The following is an 18,968-nucleotide window of genomic DNA, read 5'->3' as shown; positions in this document are numbered from 1 at the left end:
TAACCAATCATCATTCACACCAATCATTGCAACAACAACACTACAGACAGCCAATAGGAAACCAGGTTCCTGCTACAAACAGCCAATAGTAAATACCCTGCTGTTACAGACAGCCAATAGTAAACCAGCCTGCTGTCAAGCCAGCCAATAGTAAACCAGCCTGATGTTACACACAACCAATAGTAAACCAGGTTGCTGCTACAACGAGCCAATCTTGTTTGAAAGTTCTGATGATGAGGCATTCTGCCAGATGACTTTAACAGTCTGCTCCGGAAACCACCCAACAGGATCCACCATCTCCTTTTCCTGCAGGGTCTCTAAGACATTACAAGCAGATGCAGAGAGACTTGTGGTCAAAGGTGTTTCTGTACATAACCGTTTCCACAAGGGATAGGTGGCATGGCACAGTCCAACTACTTGGAGCGTTCCGTGGTGGTGTGCCCGTCTTTTGCAACGCGGGGGACAGCTAGAATCTCAGCACGTAGCTACGTAATTTGAGTACCGAGGTCAGCTTGATGCAGCCACACACAAAAGTGGGCATCATGGCAATATTGGGCACACTTTCCCACCTTTATCTTAATGTTTGAACATGGTGTCCCTGCGAATAAGGTCCATTTTTGACCTCTAGTTGAAGCGGATGATGTTGCTTATTACTGGCTGTCTGTAACAGGAATCTGGTTATTATTGGGGGACTGCAGTAGCAGAATATTTACTATTGGCTGTCTGTAACAGCAGGCTGGTTTACTATTGGCTGTTTGTAACAGGAACCTGGTTTATTATTGGCTGTTTGTAACAGGAACCTGGTTTCCTATTGGATATCTGTAGGGTTGTTGCAATGATTGGTGTAAATGATGATTGGTTACTGGCTGAGTGCTGGCTTGTTATTGGTTGGTTTTATTGAATGACAGCAGCTCCCCTGGGGTTGAATGGTCTCAGTGTGTGGAGTAGTTGGCTGTAGTGTTGGAATATGTCTGCTCTGGGAGTGGGGAGGTGTGTGTGGATTGTTTTGATCACTCTGCTCAGTTTCAATGGGCTGCTCGCACAGGATGTGAAATTGAAACATTCCCCTGCGCCGCAGACAGCTGTCCGCCTATTTACCGACTCTGACTTGGCCAAATACAACGGAGAGGAGGTAAACTAAGTGTTCGGAAGGGTGACTTGTTAGAAAACTATTTAATACAGCTGACTTCCCGTTTGTGGTGGGGATTTGTTCAGAGGTTTTAAGGATTTTTTGTGGACTACCCGGTAGTAAATTGCTGTGTCATTCCATTAATTTGCCGTTTCCTACAGCCTATTCCCACCCTAATATATCTCTATTCGTTTTTAATTAATAGTTAGCCTAATCTGTATTAAGCAACATGTTGATAGCACAGTAATCGTTGCTGATTTGCAAGTCCCTAATTGCTGTGAACTTTGGCATCTATTTTCCAATTTTAAAAAATATGATACAACCCATCCGTGATCTGAGCAACCAGACTTTTCATCCATGGGTTATGGGTCTCACTGGTTAGGCCAGGACTTATTGCCCATCCATAATTGCCCTTGTGACGGTAAGTCTTCTTGAACCACTGAAGTCCATGTGGTGTTAGAGAGGGAATGCCAAGATTTTGACCCAGTGACATTGAAGGAATGGTGCTATAATTTACAATTTAGGATGGTGTTTACTTTGGAGGGAAAGTTCCTTTGCATCTGCTACATGGCATGCCTCACAGTTCTAGGGACCCGGATTCGATCCCTGACTTGGGTCGCTTGTCTGTGTGGAGTCTGCACGTTCTCTCCGTGTCTGCTTGGGTTTCCTCCCACAGTCTGAAAGACATCCTGGTTAGGTGCATTGGCCGTGCTAAATTCTCCCTCGGCGTACCCGAACAGGTGCTGGAGTGTGGTGACTAGGGGATTTTCACAGTAACTTCATTGCAGTGTTAATGTAAGCCTACTTGTGACATTAATAAATAAACTTTGTGCTGTCAAAGGAGCCTTGGTGCATTTTGTAGGTGGTTCCGACTGCTGCCACGGTGCCTTGGTGATGGAAGGGATGTCAATCAAGTGGGCGACTTTGTCCTGGACATAGTTACCAATGGGGAAGAGAGACGGATTGATAACCCCCTAATTTGTCTACCTTTCAGTCTGTAATCAATATGGTTTAAATTTGATTTAAGGCTGACTTGTGCTCCCAAACCCCCGTTTGTGTGTATTCAATTTGTACCAAGTCACTAGCAGCAGACTTGCATAAATTTTAAACCAGAAATATTATTTGTTCACACTCACTTTTCCCGGAAAGGTTCATTGCCACTTTATGCACATCACATACATACAAGAAAGATACAGTAAAAGATGGGCGTTTTACTACTATGAATATTCAAACCAAACAGAATAATTACAGGTTGCATGTTTTTAAGAGTCCACTTCCAAGTTCCACTCCTGAGAGTTGTGCAGCAAGTGGAGTAGAAACTTTGTTAATACTTGTAGCCAGAGGACCAGTCCCCTTTTCCAGTTTAAACTCTGCTTCTTTCAGAAACAGGCTGAAGGCTAGATATTATGGCTTTGATTTCAGCAATGATGCTCCTTCTAATGTTACTCTTGCATTCCAGCTGCCTGTTGCAAAAGCACATAAGAAGTCTCTCAACACCAGTGTAACATGAACCCAAGATCCTGGTTGAGGCCGTCCTCATGTGTGCGGAACTTGGCTATCAGTCTCTGCTCAGCGACTCTGCGTTGTCGTGTGTCCTGAAAGCCGCCTTGGAGAATGCTTACCCGAAGATCAGAGGCCGAATGCCCATGACCACTGAAGTGCTCCTCAACAGGAAGAGAACACTCCTGTTTGGTGATTGTCGAGCGGTGTTCATTCATCCGTTGTCGTAGCGTCTGCATGGTCTCCCCAATGTACCATGCCTCGGGACATCCTTTCCTGCCAACTCAGCCAACATTGTCTACCTGATACGCTGCAGAAAAGGATGTCCCGAGGCATGGTACATTGGGGAGACCATGCAGACGCTACGACAACGGTTGAATGAACACTGCTCGACAATCACCAGGCAGGAGTGTTCTCTTCCTGTTGGGGAACACTTCAGTGGTCATGGGCATTCGGCCTCTGATCTTCGGGTAAGCATTCTCCAAGGCGGCTTTCAGGACACACGACAACGCAGAGTCGCTGAGCAGAGACTGATAGCCAAGTTCCGCACACATGAGGACGGCCTCAACCGGGATCTTGGGTTCATGTTACACTATCTGTAATCACCACGACTTGCCTGGGCTTGCAAAATTTCACTAACTGTCCTGGCTGGAGACAATACACACCCCTTTAACCTGTGCTTGGCTCTCTCTCCACTCACATTGTCAGTACCTTTAAGACTTGATTACTTGTAAAGACTCGCATTCCAACCATTATCTTGTAAATTGAGTTTGTGTCTTTATATGCCCTGTTTATGAACAGAACTCCCACTCACCTGATGAAGGGGCAGCGCTCCGAAAGCTAGTGGCTTGTGCTACCAAATAAACCTGTTGGACCTTAACGTGGTGTTGTGAGACTTCTTACTGTGCTTACCCCTGTCCAACACTGGCATCTCCACATCATGTTGCAAAAGCAACAGGGCTCGTAATAAAGGCTTTCAAAAATCTGATTTTGGGTCATGTGATTGACCATTGATACATGATGGGAAACTAACAATAGCCTATTCATGTTAATGAAGGAATTAACACCTTCCAGGATCAAAGGTCATCACCATACAATGGAGGCCAATAGGGGTCCTAATATTTCTCTTGTGCGTAGTAAATTTCATTAGTTCTCCTTTATTACCTGGTAGTCCTGGAGACACAGATTCCAAGCCTTATTGTCCTTGTTGTTTTGAGGTAATGGCAGGTCTGACATTCCACAAGAATGTTGTCTAGGCGTGTTCATATAATCCACTTTTAGAAACTTCCAGAACCATAACAAACCTCAAGTGACTGGTGGCAACCATCTTAAAGATCACTGTGCACTTTTCATAGAAGGCATGCAGGTTTTTAAAATTTTGCAATGCCCTCATACCTTTGTTAGCATGACACTATCCTCAGAGTGAAGAGGGGACTTCATATCCACAAGGACTGCACACTGGTCACTCCTACCAGTACCACCAGTGGACAGATGCATCTGTGACAGGTAAATTGGTGAGGGTGAGATCAAGTAGGGTTTTCTGTATGTCCTTTAGGATTTGGCCAGTTCAGTCAGTGGTGGTGCTGCACGCCACTGTGGATAATGGACACTGATATCTCCCTCCAGAATACATTTTGTCCCCTTGTCACCCTCAGTGCTTCTTCCAATTGGCGTTTAACTTGCAAGATTATTTTTATTCACCAATTTTGTGCAAGCTCTTCTCCCCCTCCCCCCCTCCCCAGTTCCCATCATGTTATAACTAAACATTCTATGCCATTAGGCCCAGTACCCCAAGCTCCAATTGAGACAAACTTTTGGTTGGAGTACTGATGGAACTTTCAGTCTCGGCAACTGGATTCATGTTTTCTCCCAGGAATATAACTGAAACAGTAACAACTTGTGTCTATATAATGATGCTGTACAATAATGCTTTAAACATATTCATAGAGCTGCAAGCGAAATGGATGCAGAGCCAAAGCAGGGGCTGACAGGTAGTGTGTCAAACTTTAATCAAAGGTGGAGCTGGAGGTAAAGGGGTATTTAGGGAGAGAGTCAGAGACTCTGGGTTAGATGGCTGAAGGCACGCTTGCCAAGTGTGAGACACAGGGAAGCACAAGTTTGATTTCTCTAATTTTTGTTCATGGTGTGGATTAAGAAATTTTAAATCTGAGACATTGAGTAATAGGGAACCAAAGTAGGTGGAGAAAGGTATGATGGGCAAATAGGATAAGGCATGCTCTGAAGAGTTTGAATGAGTTGATGGTTAGGTGCAAGATAAACCTGGCTAGGAGAATAGTGAAATTTCTAGGTCGCCAGAATAGATGAGGATTATAGCAGCAGAAAGGTTGCGTTTATGGCGAAAGTAGACAATATTCTCTACTTCAGTCACTTTTCAGCACTATCCCCATGTCTCCTGATGTAATTATTATCCAGAAATCTATAGAGTTCTGTCTTGAACATGCTCAATGATTGGAATTCTCTACCCTAGAGACCTGGGTGTCCTTGTACACCAGTCAAAGTAAGTGCGCAGGTGCAACAAGAGTGAAGAAAGCAAATGGTATTTTTGTTTTATTCATTTGTGGGACATGGGCATCGCTGGCTGGCCAACATTTATTGCCCATCCCTAGTTGCCCTTGAGAAGGTGCTGGCGAGCTGTCTTCTTGAACCGCTGCATTCCATGTTCTGTGGGTTGACTCACAATGCTGTTAGGGAGGAAATTCCAGGATTTTGACCCAGTGACTGCGAAGGAACGGTGATATATTTCCAAGTCAGGATGGTGAGTGGCTTGGAGGGAAACTTGTAGGTGGTGGTGTTCCAATTTATCTGCTGCCCTTGACCTTCTAGATGGAAGTGGTCGTGGGTTAGAAAGGTGCTGTCTAAGGATCTTTGGTGAATTGCTGCAGTGCATCTTGTAGATAGTACACACTGCTGCTACTGAGCGTCGGTTGTGGAGGGATTGAATGTTTGTGGATGCAGTGCCAATCAAGCGGGGCTGCTTTGCCCTGGATGGTGTCAAGCTTTTTAAGTGTTGCTGGAGCTGCACCCATCCAGGCAAGTGGGGAGTATTCCATCACATTCCTGACTTGTGCCTTGTAGATGGTGGAAAGGCTTTTGGGAGTCAGGAGGCGAGTTACTCGCTGCAGTATTCCTAGCCTCTGACCTGGTCTTGTAGCCACTGTGTTTATGTGGTGAGTCCAGTTGAGTTTCTGAACAATGGTAACCCCAAGGATGTTGACAGTGGGGGATTCAGTGATGGTTACACCACTGAATGTCAAGGGGCTTAGAGTGTCTCTTAGTGGTGATAGTCATTGCCTGGCATTTGAGTGGCGTGAATATTACTTGCCACTTGTCAGCCCAAGCCTGGATATTGTCCAGATCTTGTTGCATTTGACCATGGACTGCTTCAGTATCTGAGGAGTCGCAAATGGTGCTGAACATTGTGCAATCATTGGCGAACATCCCCACTGCTGACCTTATAATGGAGGGAAGGTCATTGAAGCAGTTGAAGATTATTGGGCCTAGGACACTACCCTGAGGGACTCCTGCAGTGATGTCCTGGAGCTGAGATGACTGACCCTCCACAAACATCTTCTTATGTACCAGGTATGACTCCAACCAGTGGAGAGTTTGCCCCCTGATACTTATTGATTCCAGTTTGGCGAGGGTTCTTTGATGCCACACTCGGTCGAATGCAGCCTTGATGTCAAAGGTGGTCACTCTCACCTCACCTCTGGAATTCAGCTCTTTTGTCCATGTTTGAACTAAGACTGTAATGAGGTCAGGAGCTGAGTGACCCTGGCGAAACCCAAACTGGGCGTCACTGAGCAGGTGGGGATATTTGTGGAGTTGCCTCCTCCAGTATTTAATTGTCCACCACCATTCATGACAGGATGTGGAAGGACTGCAGAACTTAGATCTGATCCGTTGGTTGTGGGATCTCTTAGCTCTGTCTATCACTTGCTGTTTTTGCAAGTAGTCCTGTTTTATAGCTTCACCAGGTTGACACCTCATTTTTAGGCATGCTTGGTGCTGCTCCTGGCATGCCCTCCTGCACACTCCATCGAACCAGGGTTGATCCCCTGGCTTGATGGTAATGGTTGAGTGGGGGATATGCCAGACCATGAGGTTGCAGATTGTGCTGGAGTACAATTCCGCTGCTGTTGATGGCCCACAGCGCCTCATGGTGGTGTCCCGCAGGGTTCAGTGTTGGGGCCACAGCTGTTCTCTTTATATATTAACGATCTAGATGACGGGACTGGGGGCATTCTGGCCAAGTTTTCCGATGATACAAAGATAGATGGAGGGGCAGGTAGTATTGAGGAGGTGGGGAGGCTGCAGAAAGATTTAGACAGTTTAGGAGAGTGGTCCAAGAAGTGGCTGATGAAATTCAACGTGGGCAAGTGCGAGGTCTTGCACTTTGGAAAAAAGAATAGAGGCATGGACTATTTTCAAAACGGTGACAAAATTCATAATGCTAAAGTGCAAAGGGACTTGGGAGTCCTAGTCCAGGATTCTCTAAAGGTAAACTTGCAGGTTGAGTCCGTAATTAAGAAAGCAAATGTAATGTTGTCATTTATCTCAAGAGGCTTGGAATACAAAAGCAGGGATGTACTTCTGAGGCTTTATAAAGCACTGGTTAGGCCCCATTTGGAGTACTGTGAGCAATTTTGGGCCCCACACCTCAGGAAGGACATACTGGCACTGGAGCGGGTCCAGCGGAGATTCACACGGATGATCCCGGGAATGGTAGGCCTGACATACGATGAACGTCTGAGGATCGTGGGATTGTATTCATTGGAGTTTAGGAGGTTGAGGGGAGATCTAATAGAAACTTACAAGATAATGAACGGCTTAGATAGGATGGACGTAGGGAAGTTGTTTCCATTAGCAGGGGAGACTAGGACGCGGGGGCACAGCCTTAGAATAAAAGGGAGTCACTTTAGAACAGAGATGAGGAGAAATTTCTTCAGCCAGAGAGTGGTAGGTCTGTGGAATTCATTGCCACAGAGGGCTGTGGAGGCTGAGACGTTAAGCATCTTCAAGACAGAAATTGATAAATTCTTGATTTCTCGAGGAATTAAGGGCTATGGGGAGAGAGCGGGTAAATGGAGTTGAAATCAACCATGATTGAATGGTGGAGTGGACTCGATGGGCCGAATGGCCTTACTTCCGCTCCTATGTCTTATGGTCTTATGGATGCCCAGCCTTGAGTTGCTAGATCGGTTCAAAATCTGTCCCATTTAGCACAGTGATAGTGCCACACAACACGATGGAGGTCATTCTCAATGTGAAGGCGTGACTTCGTCTCCACAAGGACAGTGCAGTGGTCACTCTTACCAATGCTGTCATGGACAGATGCATCTGCAGCCGGCAGATTGGTAAGGATGAGGTCAAGGATCTTATTTCCTCTTGTTGGTTCCTTCACCACTTGCTGCAGACTCAGTCTAGCAGTTGTATCCTTTAGGACCCGACCAGTTCGATCAGCAGTGCTGCTGCCGAGCTACTCTTGGTGGTGGACATTGAAATCCCTCACCCAGAGTACATTTTGCTCCTTTGCCACCCTCAATGTTTCCTCTAAGTGTTGTTCAACATGGAGGAATACTGATTCATCAGCCGAAGGAGGACGGTACGTGGTAACCAGTAAGGGGTTTCCTTGCCCATGTTTAACCTGAAGCCATGAGACTTCATGGGATCCAGAGACAATGTTAAGGACTCCCAGGGCAGCTCCCACCCGACTGTATACCACTGTGTCGCCACCTCTGCTGGGTCTGTCCTGTCGGTGGGACAGGGCATATCCAGGGATGGTAATGGTGGTGTCTGGGGTGTTATCTGTAAGGTATGATTCTGTGAGAATGACTATGTCAGGCTGTTGCTTGACTAGTCTGTGAGACATCTCTTCCAGTTTTGGCACTCGCCCCCAGATGTTAGTAAGGAGGACTTTGCAGGGTCGATAGTGCTGTTTGTTTTGCTGTCATCTTTTCCAGTGCCTAGGTTGATGCCAGGTGATCTGTCTGGTTTCATTTCTTTGAGACTTTGTAGCGATTGTTACAACTGGGTGCTTGCTACGCCATTTCAGAGGGCAGTTGAGATTCAACCACATTGCTGTGGCTCTGGAGTCACGTGTAGGCCAGACCAGGTAAGGATGGCAGATTTCCTTCCTTGAAGGACATTAGACAATACTTGGGTATGTTGGCTTTCATAACGAGAGGATTCGAGGACAGTACCAGGGATGTCTTGCTGCAGTTATACAGCGCCTTGGTGAGACCACACTTGGAATATTGTGCACAGTTTTGGTTCCTTATCTGAGGAAGGATATTTTTATTATGGAGTGCAGAGAAGATTTACCAAATTGATTCCTGGGATGGCGGTACTGTCGTATGAGGAGAGTTGAGTCTTTAGGATTATGAGGAGAGATTGAATTGGTGAGGATTATAGTTGCTGGAGTTCAGAAGAATGAGGGGGAACCTCATAGAAACCTATAAGGTTCTAGCAGGACTAGACAGGGTAGATGCAGTAAGGATGTTTCCAATTGGTGGGGGAGTCCAGAACCAGGAGTTGCAGTCTGTGGATACAGGGTTTAGCTCTGCGATGAGGAGATATTTCTTCACCCAGAGAGTGATAAGTCTGTGGAATTCTCTACTACAGAAAGCAGTTAAGGTCAAAGCATTGTCTGTTTTCAAGGAGTTAGATCTAGCTCTTGGGACTAAAGGAATCAAAGGATACGGTTGGCGGTAGTTGAGGCCAAAAAACATTGTATGTTTTCAAAAGGAGCTAGATATAGCTTTTGGGGCTAAAGGGATCAAAGGATATTGGGGAGTGGGGGAAGCAGGAACAGGTTACTGAGTTGGATGTTCAGCCATGAGCATTAATGAATAGTAGAACAGGCTCAAAGGGGACAATTGGCCTGCTCCTATTTTCTATATTTCTATGCACTGCAGCAACTGCAGGCTCCTTCCAAACCCATAACCTCTACCACCTAGAAGGACAGCAGGTGTATGGGCATGCCTCCACCTGCAAGTTCTCCTCCAAGCTATACGCCTTGTAACTATCTCTGGATCAAGAACCTGAAACTCCCTTCCTAACAGCATTGTGGGTTTACCTTCACCATGGACTGCAGAGGTTAAAGAATGCAGCTCACCATTATCTTCTCAAGAGCCATTAGAGAAGGGTAATAATTACTGGCATTGCTTATATTCCATGAACTAATTTTGAAAGAAAAAATTAAATCTATTTGGTAATTATTTTATCTGCCATTAATTCTTTTTGTTCTTAGAAAGATCAACCCATCTACATGGCAGTTAAGGGAGTTGTGTTTGATGTCACGTTGGGAAAAGGTAAACATTATTTTTGCATCTCCTCCGGCTGATTTTCACTAATAGGTCCTTGAATGAAATGGATGGATCCTTCTTAGCAATTTATTGTCATATGGTTTATCCTCTATCTCTTGAAATTCCTTTACTTTTCCACTGCCCCAAATAACTTGTCCAAGATGGATAAAGTTTGTCCCTGGAATGGGGGGGAGCAAGGGAGGTAATATGGCAGCATCAACACTTTTTTTTTTACAGTACTACACTATCAGTTCAAATCCCAGACCTCTGTATCAGTCAGATTTTTTTGTCATAGTTCAGGTGAGTGCTTTCTGTTCTCCACCAAGCCAAAAGACAAATAGAGAAATGAATGGCATTGGTTGCCAGACTTTTGTTGGAAGCGGAAAGAGGAAAACTAATCTAGAACCTTTCCATTTTCCAACAGATATAGTTAGGATGGTTGGTGAGGGGCTGGGTAGCATTGACATGGGTAAATATCATGCATTGAACACAGATGTCTGCCCTTTTCTAACCATAGAGTTTGTTGTCGTGCAGACTACTGATAGACCAACCAATGTATACACTTGCTAATGCACTTGTCTGCGGTCATAAGCAAGGGTGTGCAATGTGTAAACTGAGCTGCAATGAATAAGCTTGTACAGTGCATTCTTGTTCATAAGCTTATGAATCGATTCCACGTCGTATAATTGGTTGCAGCATAATAGATTCCTCAGCCTTTAGTACAAATGCTTGCTAGAGGAACTTGACGCCCTTCAAGACAAATCTGCACATGAAACTATTCTTAGGGGCAGCATGGTGGCACAGTGGTTGGCACTGCTGCATCGCAGCGCCAGAGACTTAAGTTCAATTCTGGCCTTGGGTAACAGTGTGTGTGGAGTCCACACGTTCTCCCGTGTCTGCGTGGGTTTCCTCCAGGTGCTTTGGTTTCCTCCCACAGCCTGAAAGATGTGCTGGTTAGGTGCATTGGCCACGCTAAATTCTCTCTCCTGAACAGGAGCCGAAGTGTGGCGACTAGGTTATTTTCACAGTAACTTTACTGCAGTGTTAATGTAAGCCTACTTGTGACACTAATAAATAAACTAAACTTCATGACTTAGACCAAACCTCATCAGGACTATTGAGACTGTGGATCTTTCGCATCAATATTCCTATCTGTGAAGGCAGAAGACTGTTTAGATTGGGAAAATTAAAAAAAAAACATACCCTTGACTTGCTTGTTGCGGGAAGAAGTTTGGACGCTAGTCACCGTTCAGGCCGAGAGTCTGACCATGGACCTTAAGATAGAAAATAGAAAACTCAGGTTTAAGTGTTTTAAGACCACTAAAAATACTAAATATTAAAGAACAGAATATAAATATTGAGGTAAATGGTGAATCTATTTTTTAAAAATCTTAAGACAAAAGTTCGAGCATCATGTATAATTCAGAAATACAATTTTTTTTCATCAAAATATATATAAACTTGCTTTTATGGATATCACTGTCAGTCTGCATACTTTTGCCCATTTTACCATCTGCTCAATTTCCCTTGCAGCTCCTCCCATGTACTGGAGGGAGTGAGGTGTATTTCTCTGCGGTGATTATACGAGTACTTTCACAATAATGACATACGGTAATGTGACGCAGCAGATCAAAATTCAGATTTATTAAAACACACAGCCAAGAGCTTTATTTAATTCTTCATCATCAACTTTGTAATAACAGTGGGAGATGTGGGAGAGAGAGCCTGAAACAGAACAGGGACAGATTTTCCATTAAAATCAAGTCCTATCAAACTGACCTCAAAATTTGCAATGAAAATGTTAGATTTGTGCAACAGAAATGTTTGTGACTTTCAGGGCACCATGCGGGAGATGTTAAATGAACTGAATCCTAATCAAATCACACTGTAATGATTTGAATGGGACCAAACACTACTTCCAAAGGGGAAATAACAGGAGCAGGGGGGAATTCACTTTTACTTCCAGCAGACCCAGATAATAATCGTTACACAGTAGGACACCAGCCACAACAACCATCACCATGGCTTTGCTAGTCTTGTATCTTGCCAATTCTTGTGACGTTCATTTTTTTTCCAAGGCTATTGATTACACTCTGACCACATTGTTTTCCTATCAGATCTTTTGTTTCAACTGCCTTCTAAAGAATGATCTTGATTGCTTTAAAGTTCATTTTTAAATAAGACCATAAGAAATAGGAACAGGAGTAGGCCATTCGGCCCCTTGAACCTATTCTGCCATTCAGTAGGGTCATGGCTGATGCGACATTCGTCATGTCCACTTTCCTGCCCTTTCCCCATAACCCTTGATTCCCGTACTGATCAAACAGCTATCTATCTCGGCCTTAAAAATACACAGGGACTCTGTCCTCCCAACTGTCTGTGGCAAGGAGTTCCAAAGACACTCAACCCGCTTGAGAAGAAATTCCTCCTCATCTCAATCTTAAATTGGCACCCCTTTATTCTTGAACTATGCCCTCCGGTCCTACACTCTCTCCCAAGGGGGGAAACCTCCTCTCGGTATTTACTCTGTCAAACCCCTTAAGAATGCTAAAAGTTTCAATGAGATCATCTCTAATTCCAATGAGTAGAGTCCCAACCTGTTTAACCTTTCCTTTTAAGACAATCCCTCCTTCTGCCTTCACAGGTAGAAATATTGATGTGAAAGATCCACAGACTTATGATCCTGATAGGATCATCCTAGTGAACTTTACTGAACTGCCTCCAATGAAGTAATATCTTTCTCTAAATAAGGGGACTAAAACTGCTTGCAGCACACCAAAGGTGATCTCACCAGTACCTTGTACAGTTGCAGCAAGACTTCCCTACTCTTAGAATCCAATGCCCTTGAATTAAGGGCCAACATTCCATTAGCCTTTCTGATTATCTGCTGCACCGTGTGCTAGCTTTGTTTTTCGTACACAAGTACCCCTAAGTCCCTGTCTCATATCAGCGGCCGTCTTTGTAAACTACAGTGTAATTAAATCATAAAATATTGCTTTGTTCACAATATTATCTTCAGTTATGTTATATATATCTATCCGATGGAATGATAAAACAATGCTACTGTCCTTTACTCTGACATTCGCATCTGGTTAATTTTAAACTTAACCCAATAAAATCTCTCCAATATTGGAAAAATACTCAGAACTGGTTAGGAAATAAAACCTCGTGAACAGGTCGGCCTGTGCTGGTGCTTCTATTTCCTGTGATCAGTGGTGCTAATCCTGTATATCTTTGTATATGTAACATGCACAGACTCCCAGTGGAAAGTTATATGGAAGGGGAAGGGGAGAGTGCTGCATTCGGAAAGAGTGTGTAGCTTTGAAGTGTGCTGCCTACACAACTGGTGACGAGAAAGATAACGGCTGGAATATTCCAGCAGTTCACACCCTGCTGCCACTGCAAACGAGGACAGAGAATTTGGTGCTTAGCAACATCTCTGTTCAATGCAGCAGGACCAGAGAATCCCACCGACGTGAACGGCAGGAATATTCCGTCCAATGTTGTGAGTTAATGTCTTTATTTTCATGTCTAGAATTTTATGGCAAAGACAGTCCGTACAACGCACTAGTGGGAAAAGATTCCACCCGAGCTGTAGCAAAGATGTCCTTGGAGTCTGAAGACCTGACACATGATCTGGTAAGTGTTCCTTCCTGAATCAGACATTCGCGTATGCTCACTCTGACTATTTAATACCATAGGATGGATCCTGTCTAAATGTGTAGCAAAGATAATTTGAAATTTACTGTATATGAAATTCTTGAAGAATCATTATTGATTTAAATTGTGATATGTCCTTATGACTTTATAACTGCATCCTCTAATTAGTGGAATTCTCCACATTAAACGTGTGTAACCGGAAGTGTAATGTTACTATGTCAGATATTTCACACGAGTTTTACTTTCACATTATTTCACCTTAAGATCCGTTTATCCTTAAGGTTAAGTTCTTTTTTTGCCATATTCAATGAAACTATAAAGACATGTGATGATTTTATAATCCATGCGTTTTTTTTTCTTTATGTTGATATATCGCAAAGGACCCAATAACAATCTCGATGCTCTTAAGTTTTAGAAGTGAGGTTAAAAAAATTTTTAAGCTTGTACATTCTGTCCCTTCCTGCCAAACCATGGTCATTGTTACACGTACCGCTGCCCTGCTCTGTTGCTTTGCCCTCTCTCTTTAATTTACCAAAATCACCCCTCGTGATCCCTGGCCTCTGCACTATTTAGTTTAAAGCCTTGATAATGCTCACCCAACCTTCCCTCATCCCGTCCTGAGGGGAGGGAGGAGGAATGAGCATTGGGAGGGGGGATAAGCATTTCAATGGGGTGAGAAGGGTGTGAACATTTTTAGTGGATGGGTGAGCATTGTCAGGGGGAGTTGGGGACGTGTGCATTGTCCGGGAGGTTGGTGAGCATAGTTGTGGGGGTGGTTCAAACATTGCTTGGGGAGGTGATTGAAAGGGAGAATTGATCGGGGTGGGGGTGTGAAGGGCGATGGAGCATTGTCTGGGTTCGGGGGGGGAGGCATGAACATTTTGGGGAGCTCTTGAGCATTGTAGGGGTTACCATGGCGCTGGAAGATTTTCTGGCAGATTTACTTTGAGCTGGCTTTACACTTGCTTGGAACAGCTCCAGGCAAGCCTGTGTTTTAAGTATAGAGCAAACAGGCCATCTCATCCCATTGTGGTTTGAAATTGTGCAGAGGTCGGGCAGAGTTAAACCAGCAGTGGAAGTTTAAAGTTTTAAAGTTTAGTTTTAGTGTCACAAGTAGGCTTACATTAACACCGCAATGAAGTTACTGTGAAAATCCCCTAGTCGCCACACTCCGGTGTCTGTTCAGGTACACTGAGGGAGAATTTAGCATGGCCCACACATTTTTGGACTGTGGGAGGAAACTGGAGCTCCCGGAGGAAACCCACGCAAACACTGGGAGAATGTGCAACCTCCACAGAGACTGACCCAAGCCAGGTCCCTGGCGTTGAGGCAGCAGTACTAAACACTGGACCACCATGCTGCCATGTAAGTACCACATGTGTGCACGTTGGTACTTTCTCAAGGTCCCAACGCGCATTACATTGCGTCATTCACCGCTCCCCATACTAGAAGATTCAGGCCATTGTCTTAAGTCGGTGATCTTTCATTGCTGAAATGTCAACACCAGGTGGCACTTGGAGAATTCCAATGTTAGATGTACAATCCTGCCTTGTTGCTACTATCTGTCATGCCCCTAGATGGTGCTGTAAGATCTTTACCTCAAATGGCATCTTTCACAATAACATGATTAAACTTCTTACCTGTCCTTGTGTCTTTTAATATTATTACTAAAGGCTTTTGATGCAATCTCCAGCCTTCACTCACTGGGCAGCCACCCATAAGCTTTACCCTGTATTGCGAATTCCCTAGAGGTTCTCTACAAGATGCCCACTTCAACCCAGTTTGAGAAGCACTGACCTGCTGTACGTCCCACTTCATATTTGTAACAAATTCCCAGCAAAACCTTGTAATCAAATCTCTACTTAATGTGTTGGGGCATGGCATCTTGCTAAAGTGGACATAAGTTGGCATGCATATCAATATAAAATCTAATAAATATTTTCGTGTATAAAATATTTTGTATTGAATTATTGTTATTTTAACCTCAAAATCTTAATTATCCAAAAATGACTCATGGAAGCTTATTGAGCGAAATACTTTGATCAGAGTCAACTGTATTTTATGCGTTAACTCTTTATTCATCAGTATTTGTCTAATTTTTAATTATCTTTCTCGCTATTTTGTATATTTTCCTTTATATTGCAAACACATTTTTTCAACTTTATATATAATGCCTATAAGCTGTAAATCATTGCATGAGTTCTGCAGTAACAAGAATAGCCACGTATTTTTTCCACAAAATGGAACTATAAACTGAGCCATTATTACTTCCTACAGAGATAGCTCTGTAACACCTCTCAACTTTACAAGTATAGACTAGCAATGAGCAAAGCCATGGAGATTTACTTGTAAATGAAAAGAGTTTGTATTTTGTGTAGATAAGAAGTTTTGCATACAGCTCAAACTTCCTTTCAGCCAATTTCCTTTTCAAACTTTCCCCATCACATTTGTGCCTGTATAAGTGAACAGCCTATCCTTCAACTCTGTGTTCACCTTCCTTGTGAACCTGAATAGAATTCTTATTGTACTCACTCATGTGAGACCAGGTGTTTTTCTAACTCTCCTTCGTCTTTTATTTCCCCGTCAACTTGATCTCCTGAAGGAGTGGCATAAAAATGTACCCTTAGGATACCCCAAAGTGTCTTGCAATGAATGAGCTGCTTGTTTAAAGTGCCATAATGTATGGGCAAATGCAACAGCTGCTTTACACACAGGCGCAAGAGTAAACCAGAAGAATAGCTACTTTTGTTTTTCAGTGATGGCGGCTGAAAAAGGATTGCTGACCAGGATATCAGGAGAATCTTTTCCTATCAAATATTGTCCCGGGGTGTTTTATACCTGCCAGAGCAAGCAATCAGGACTTCACTCATTCAGAAGATGATTTGCCTCCGACAGAGCAGCATGTTTTCAATACAGCCCTCGAGCCAACCCGGATTGTGTCTCAAATCCTGTGTGGAAGAAGAGAAAGATGAAGGAAATGGTGCAAAAGGAACTATTTCTAACAGTTCTTAAATTTTAGTGCCATTTTGATCAGCCAGTCTCTGTAATCTCTAACACGTGGGTTTCCACTCTGACTTGTGAACCGTGTTTCCTTTGTAGATATTTTGTTCCTGCAATTTGGGAATACAAAATGAAAAGATGTGGTCTTAATTTCAGCCTTTATGATGGAGTGTGATCGAGCATTTCCAACTTTGTACTGAGCATCTTTCAGTTCCGGCAGATTTGGAATGGAATGTCTGCCCTCATATTTCCAGAAACGTTACTATTTATTTTGTTTTTATTTGTTAACGGGATGTGGGAATCACCGGCTCGGCCCACATTAATTATTGTCCATCCCTAATTGCCCTTGAGAAGGTGGTGGTGAGCTCCTTTCTTGAACTGCTGCACTCCATGTGGTGTAGATACAGGGCCTGATTTTACCAAAACTTCGCACCCATTTTCAGGCGCGAAATCGCGGTAAAGTTGGGCGTCGGGCCTATACCGCGATCTGCACCCGAATCCGAGCAGATCACGGCTTTACTGACACCCGATTCGGGTGCGGGTCTGGCAGGTAAAAAACATCACACCCCCTCACCCCCCCCCAAGGGGCTGATACGTCACACCCCCTCTCCTCCCCCTCCCCCCAGGGGATGATCGGTCACACTACCTTCCCCCCTCCCCTCCCCGACCAGAGGATGAACATCAGAGAGCCGCTATGCTTTCTGTTTTTTTTCGTGCCTGGGCACGCTCTGTCAGAATTTTTTCGAACTGCGCACGCGCAGTTCAGAGCTCCGATCGGTCCATCAGCGCTAAGCCCCGCACACAGCGCGGAGTGGGCCGGAGCTGGCAAAATGCATATGGGCACGCGGCAAAGGGGATTCTAGGCGCGGATCTATTTGATGCCCAGATCCGGCACTTAGACTCCAAATGGTAAAATTCCCCCCACAGTGTTAACAAGTTCCAGAATTTTGACCCAGGGTCAGTGAAGGAAAGATGACCCGGTTCTATGTCAGCATGGAGTGTGGCTTGGAGGGGAAATGCAAGTGTTGGTGTTCCCATGCATTTGCTGCCTTTGTCCTTCTAGCTGGTTGATCACGGGTTTGGCAGGTACTGCCGAAGGAGCCTTGGTGAGTTGGTACACACTGTTGCCACTTTGATGATGATGGAAGGATTTAAGGTGATGGGTAGGGGGGCAATCAAGTGAGCTGCTTTGTCCAGGATAGTGTTGAGCTTTTTGCATCCATCCAGGCAAATGGAGAACATTCCATCACACTCCTGACTTGTACCTTGTAGATAGTGGACAGGCTTTGGGAAATTAGGAGGTGAGTTACTCTGCAGAATTCCTAAGCTGCGACCTGCTCTGGTAGCCACAGTATTTATAAGGCTGGTCCAGTTCCGTTTCATGTGTGTGTGTGTGGTTTATGTTCTACAGTCCTCTAAATTTATAGCCAATGTAATACAGCTTTTACATCTTATCTATGTTTTCTTCCCTTTTCCATTGTTTTACAGACAGGGCTCACTGAAGATGAATTGAAGTCTCTTGACGATGTATTCAATAATTTGTACAAGACCAAGTATCCTATTGTTGGCTACACAGCACGTCGAATCCTTAATGAAGACGGCAGCCCCAACAAAGATTTTAAACCTGAAGATCAACCCCATTTTAGTATTAAAGATGAGTTTTGATCTAGTTTGTATTAAAATGTCTGTTTCATGTTTTTGTATTGAAAAATATAGTATCCATAGTCTGTATACTACTTTTTACAATGTTTTTGTATTGCAAAAGAATAAGAGGACAAAGAAAAATACAGCATAGGAACAGGCCCTTTGGCTCTCCAAGCCTGTGCCAATCATGATGCCTTAACTAAACTAAATAAACCTTCTGCCCTTACTCGGTCCGTATCCCTCTATTCCCTCCCTATTCTTGAATAAGAACAGGTTTCCTGTGAAAGTTAAAGTTTGAGAAGTGAGTTTTTTCATAAGCTAAGTACTGTGATTTTTCAACTTTGATATTGAAAATTTTAGTGAGTTTATATTGAGAGATTGAAAATGAGGAAGGAAATTCGCACCAAATATTCACACTAATTGACATGTAAATGTTGCTTGTGTTGCATTTAATAAAATATATTTGATTTCCAATTGAGTCTTTAATGTTTTTAACTGCCTATTTTCAGGTGATCACTCATCGTGTCTGAGTGGGCAAAAATAATCAATAGAGCTGAATAATCTCATCCCTGAGCCTTTTCCATCTCTTTCAAGTACCCCAACCCCTCCAGGAATGACTATTGCTGGGGTACAGTCCCACATCCCCCACTCCATAAACAAGGAATGACTGATGGGGGTAGTCTTGGGATGACTGACAGTTGCAAATA

The 18,968-nt window shown here is 43.9% G+C and overlaps 1 protein-coding gene across 1 annotated transcript; it reads left to right on the top strand.

Annotated features, from left to right (window-relative positions):
* The first annotated feature begins 918 nt into the window (after nt 1–918).
* nenf (neudesin neurotrophic factor) lies at nt 919–18,735 on the top strand. Its single transcript, XM_078229825.1, has 4 exons — nt 919–1,132; nt 9,903–9,963; nt 13,493–13,596; nt 18,106–18,735. Exons 1-4 carry the CDS (start codon nt 968–970, stop codon nt 18,280–18,282), a joined length of 507 nt encoding a protein of 168 aa, XP_078085951.1. The 5' UTR covers nt 919–967; the 3' UTR covers nt 18,283–18,735.
* Nucleotides 18,736–18,968: the final 233 nt, after the last annotated feature.

The sequence above is a fragment of the Mustelus asterias genome, chromosome 15 (genome assembly GCF_964213995.1).
Source record: "Mustelus asterias chromosome 15, sMusAst1.hap1.1, whole genome shotgun sequence".
Taxonomy (NCBI): domain Eukaryota; kingdom Metazoa; phylum Chordata; class Chondrichthyes; order Carcharhiniformes; family Triakidae; genus Mustelus; species Mustelus asterias.
This window is presented reverse-complemented; position numbering and strand designations above follow the sequence as displayed.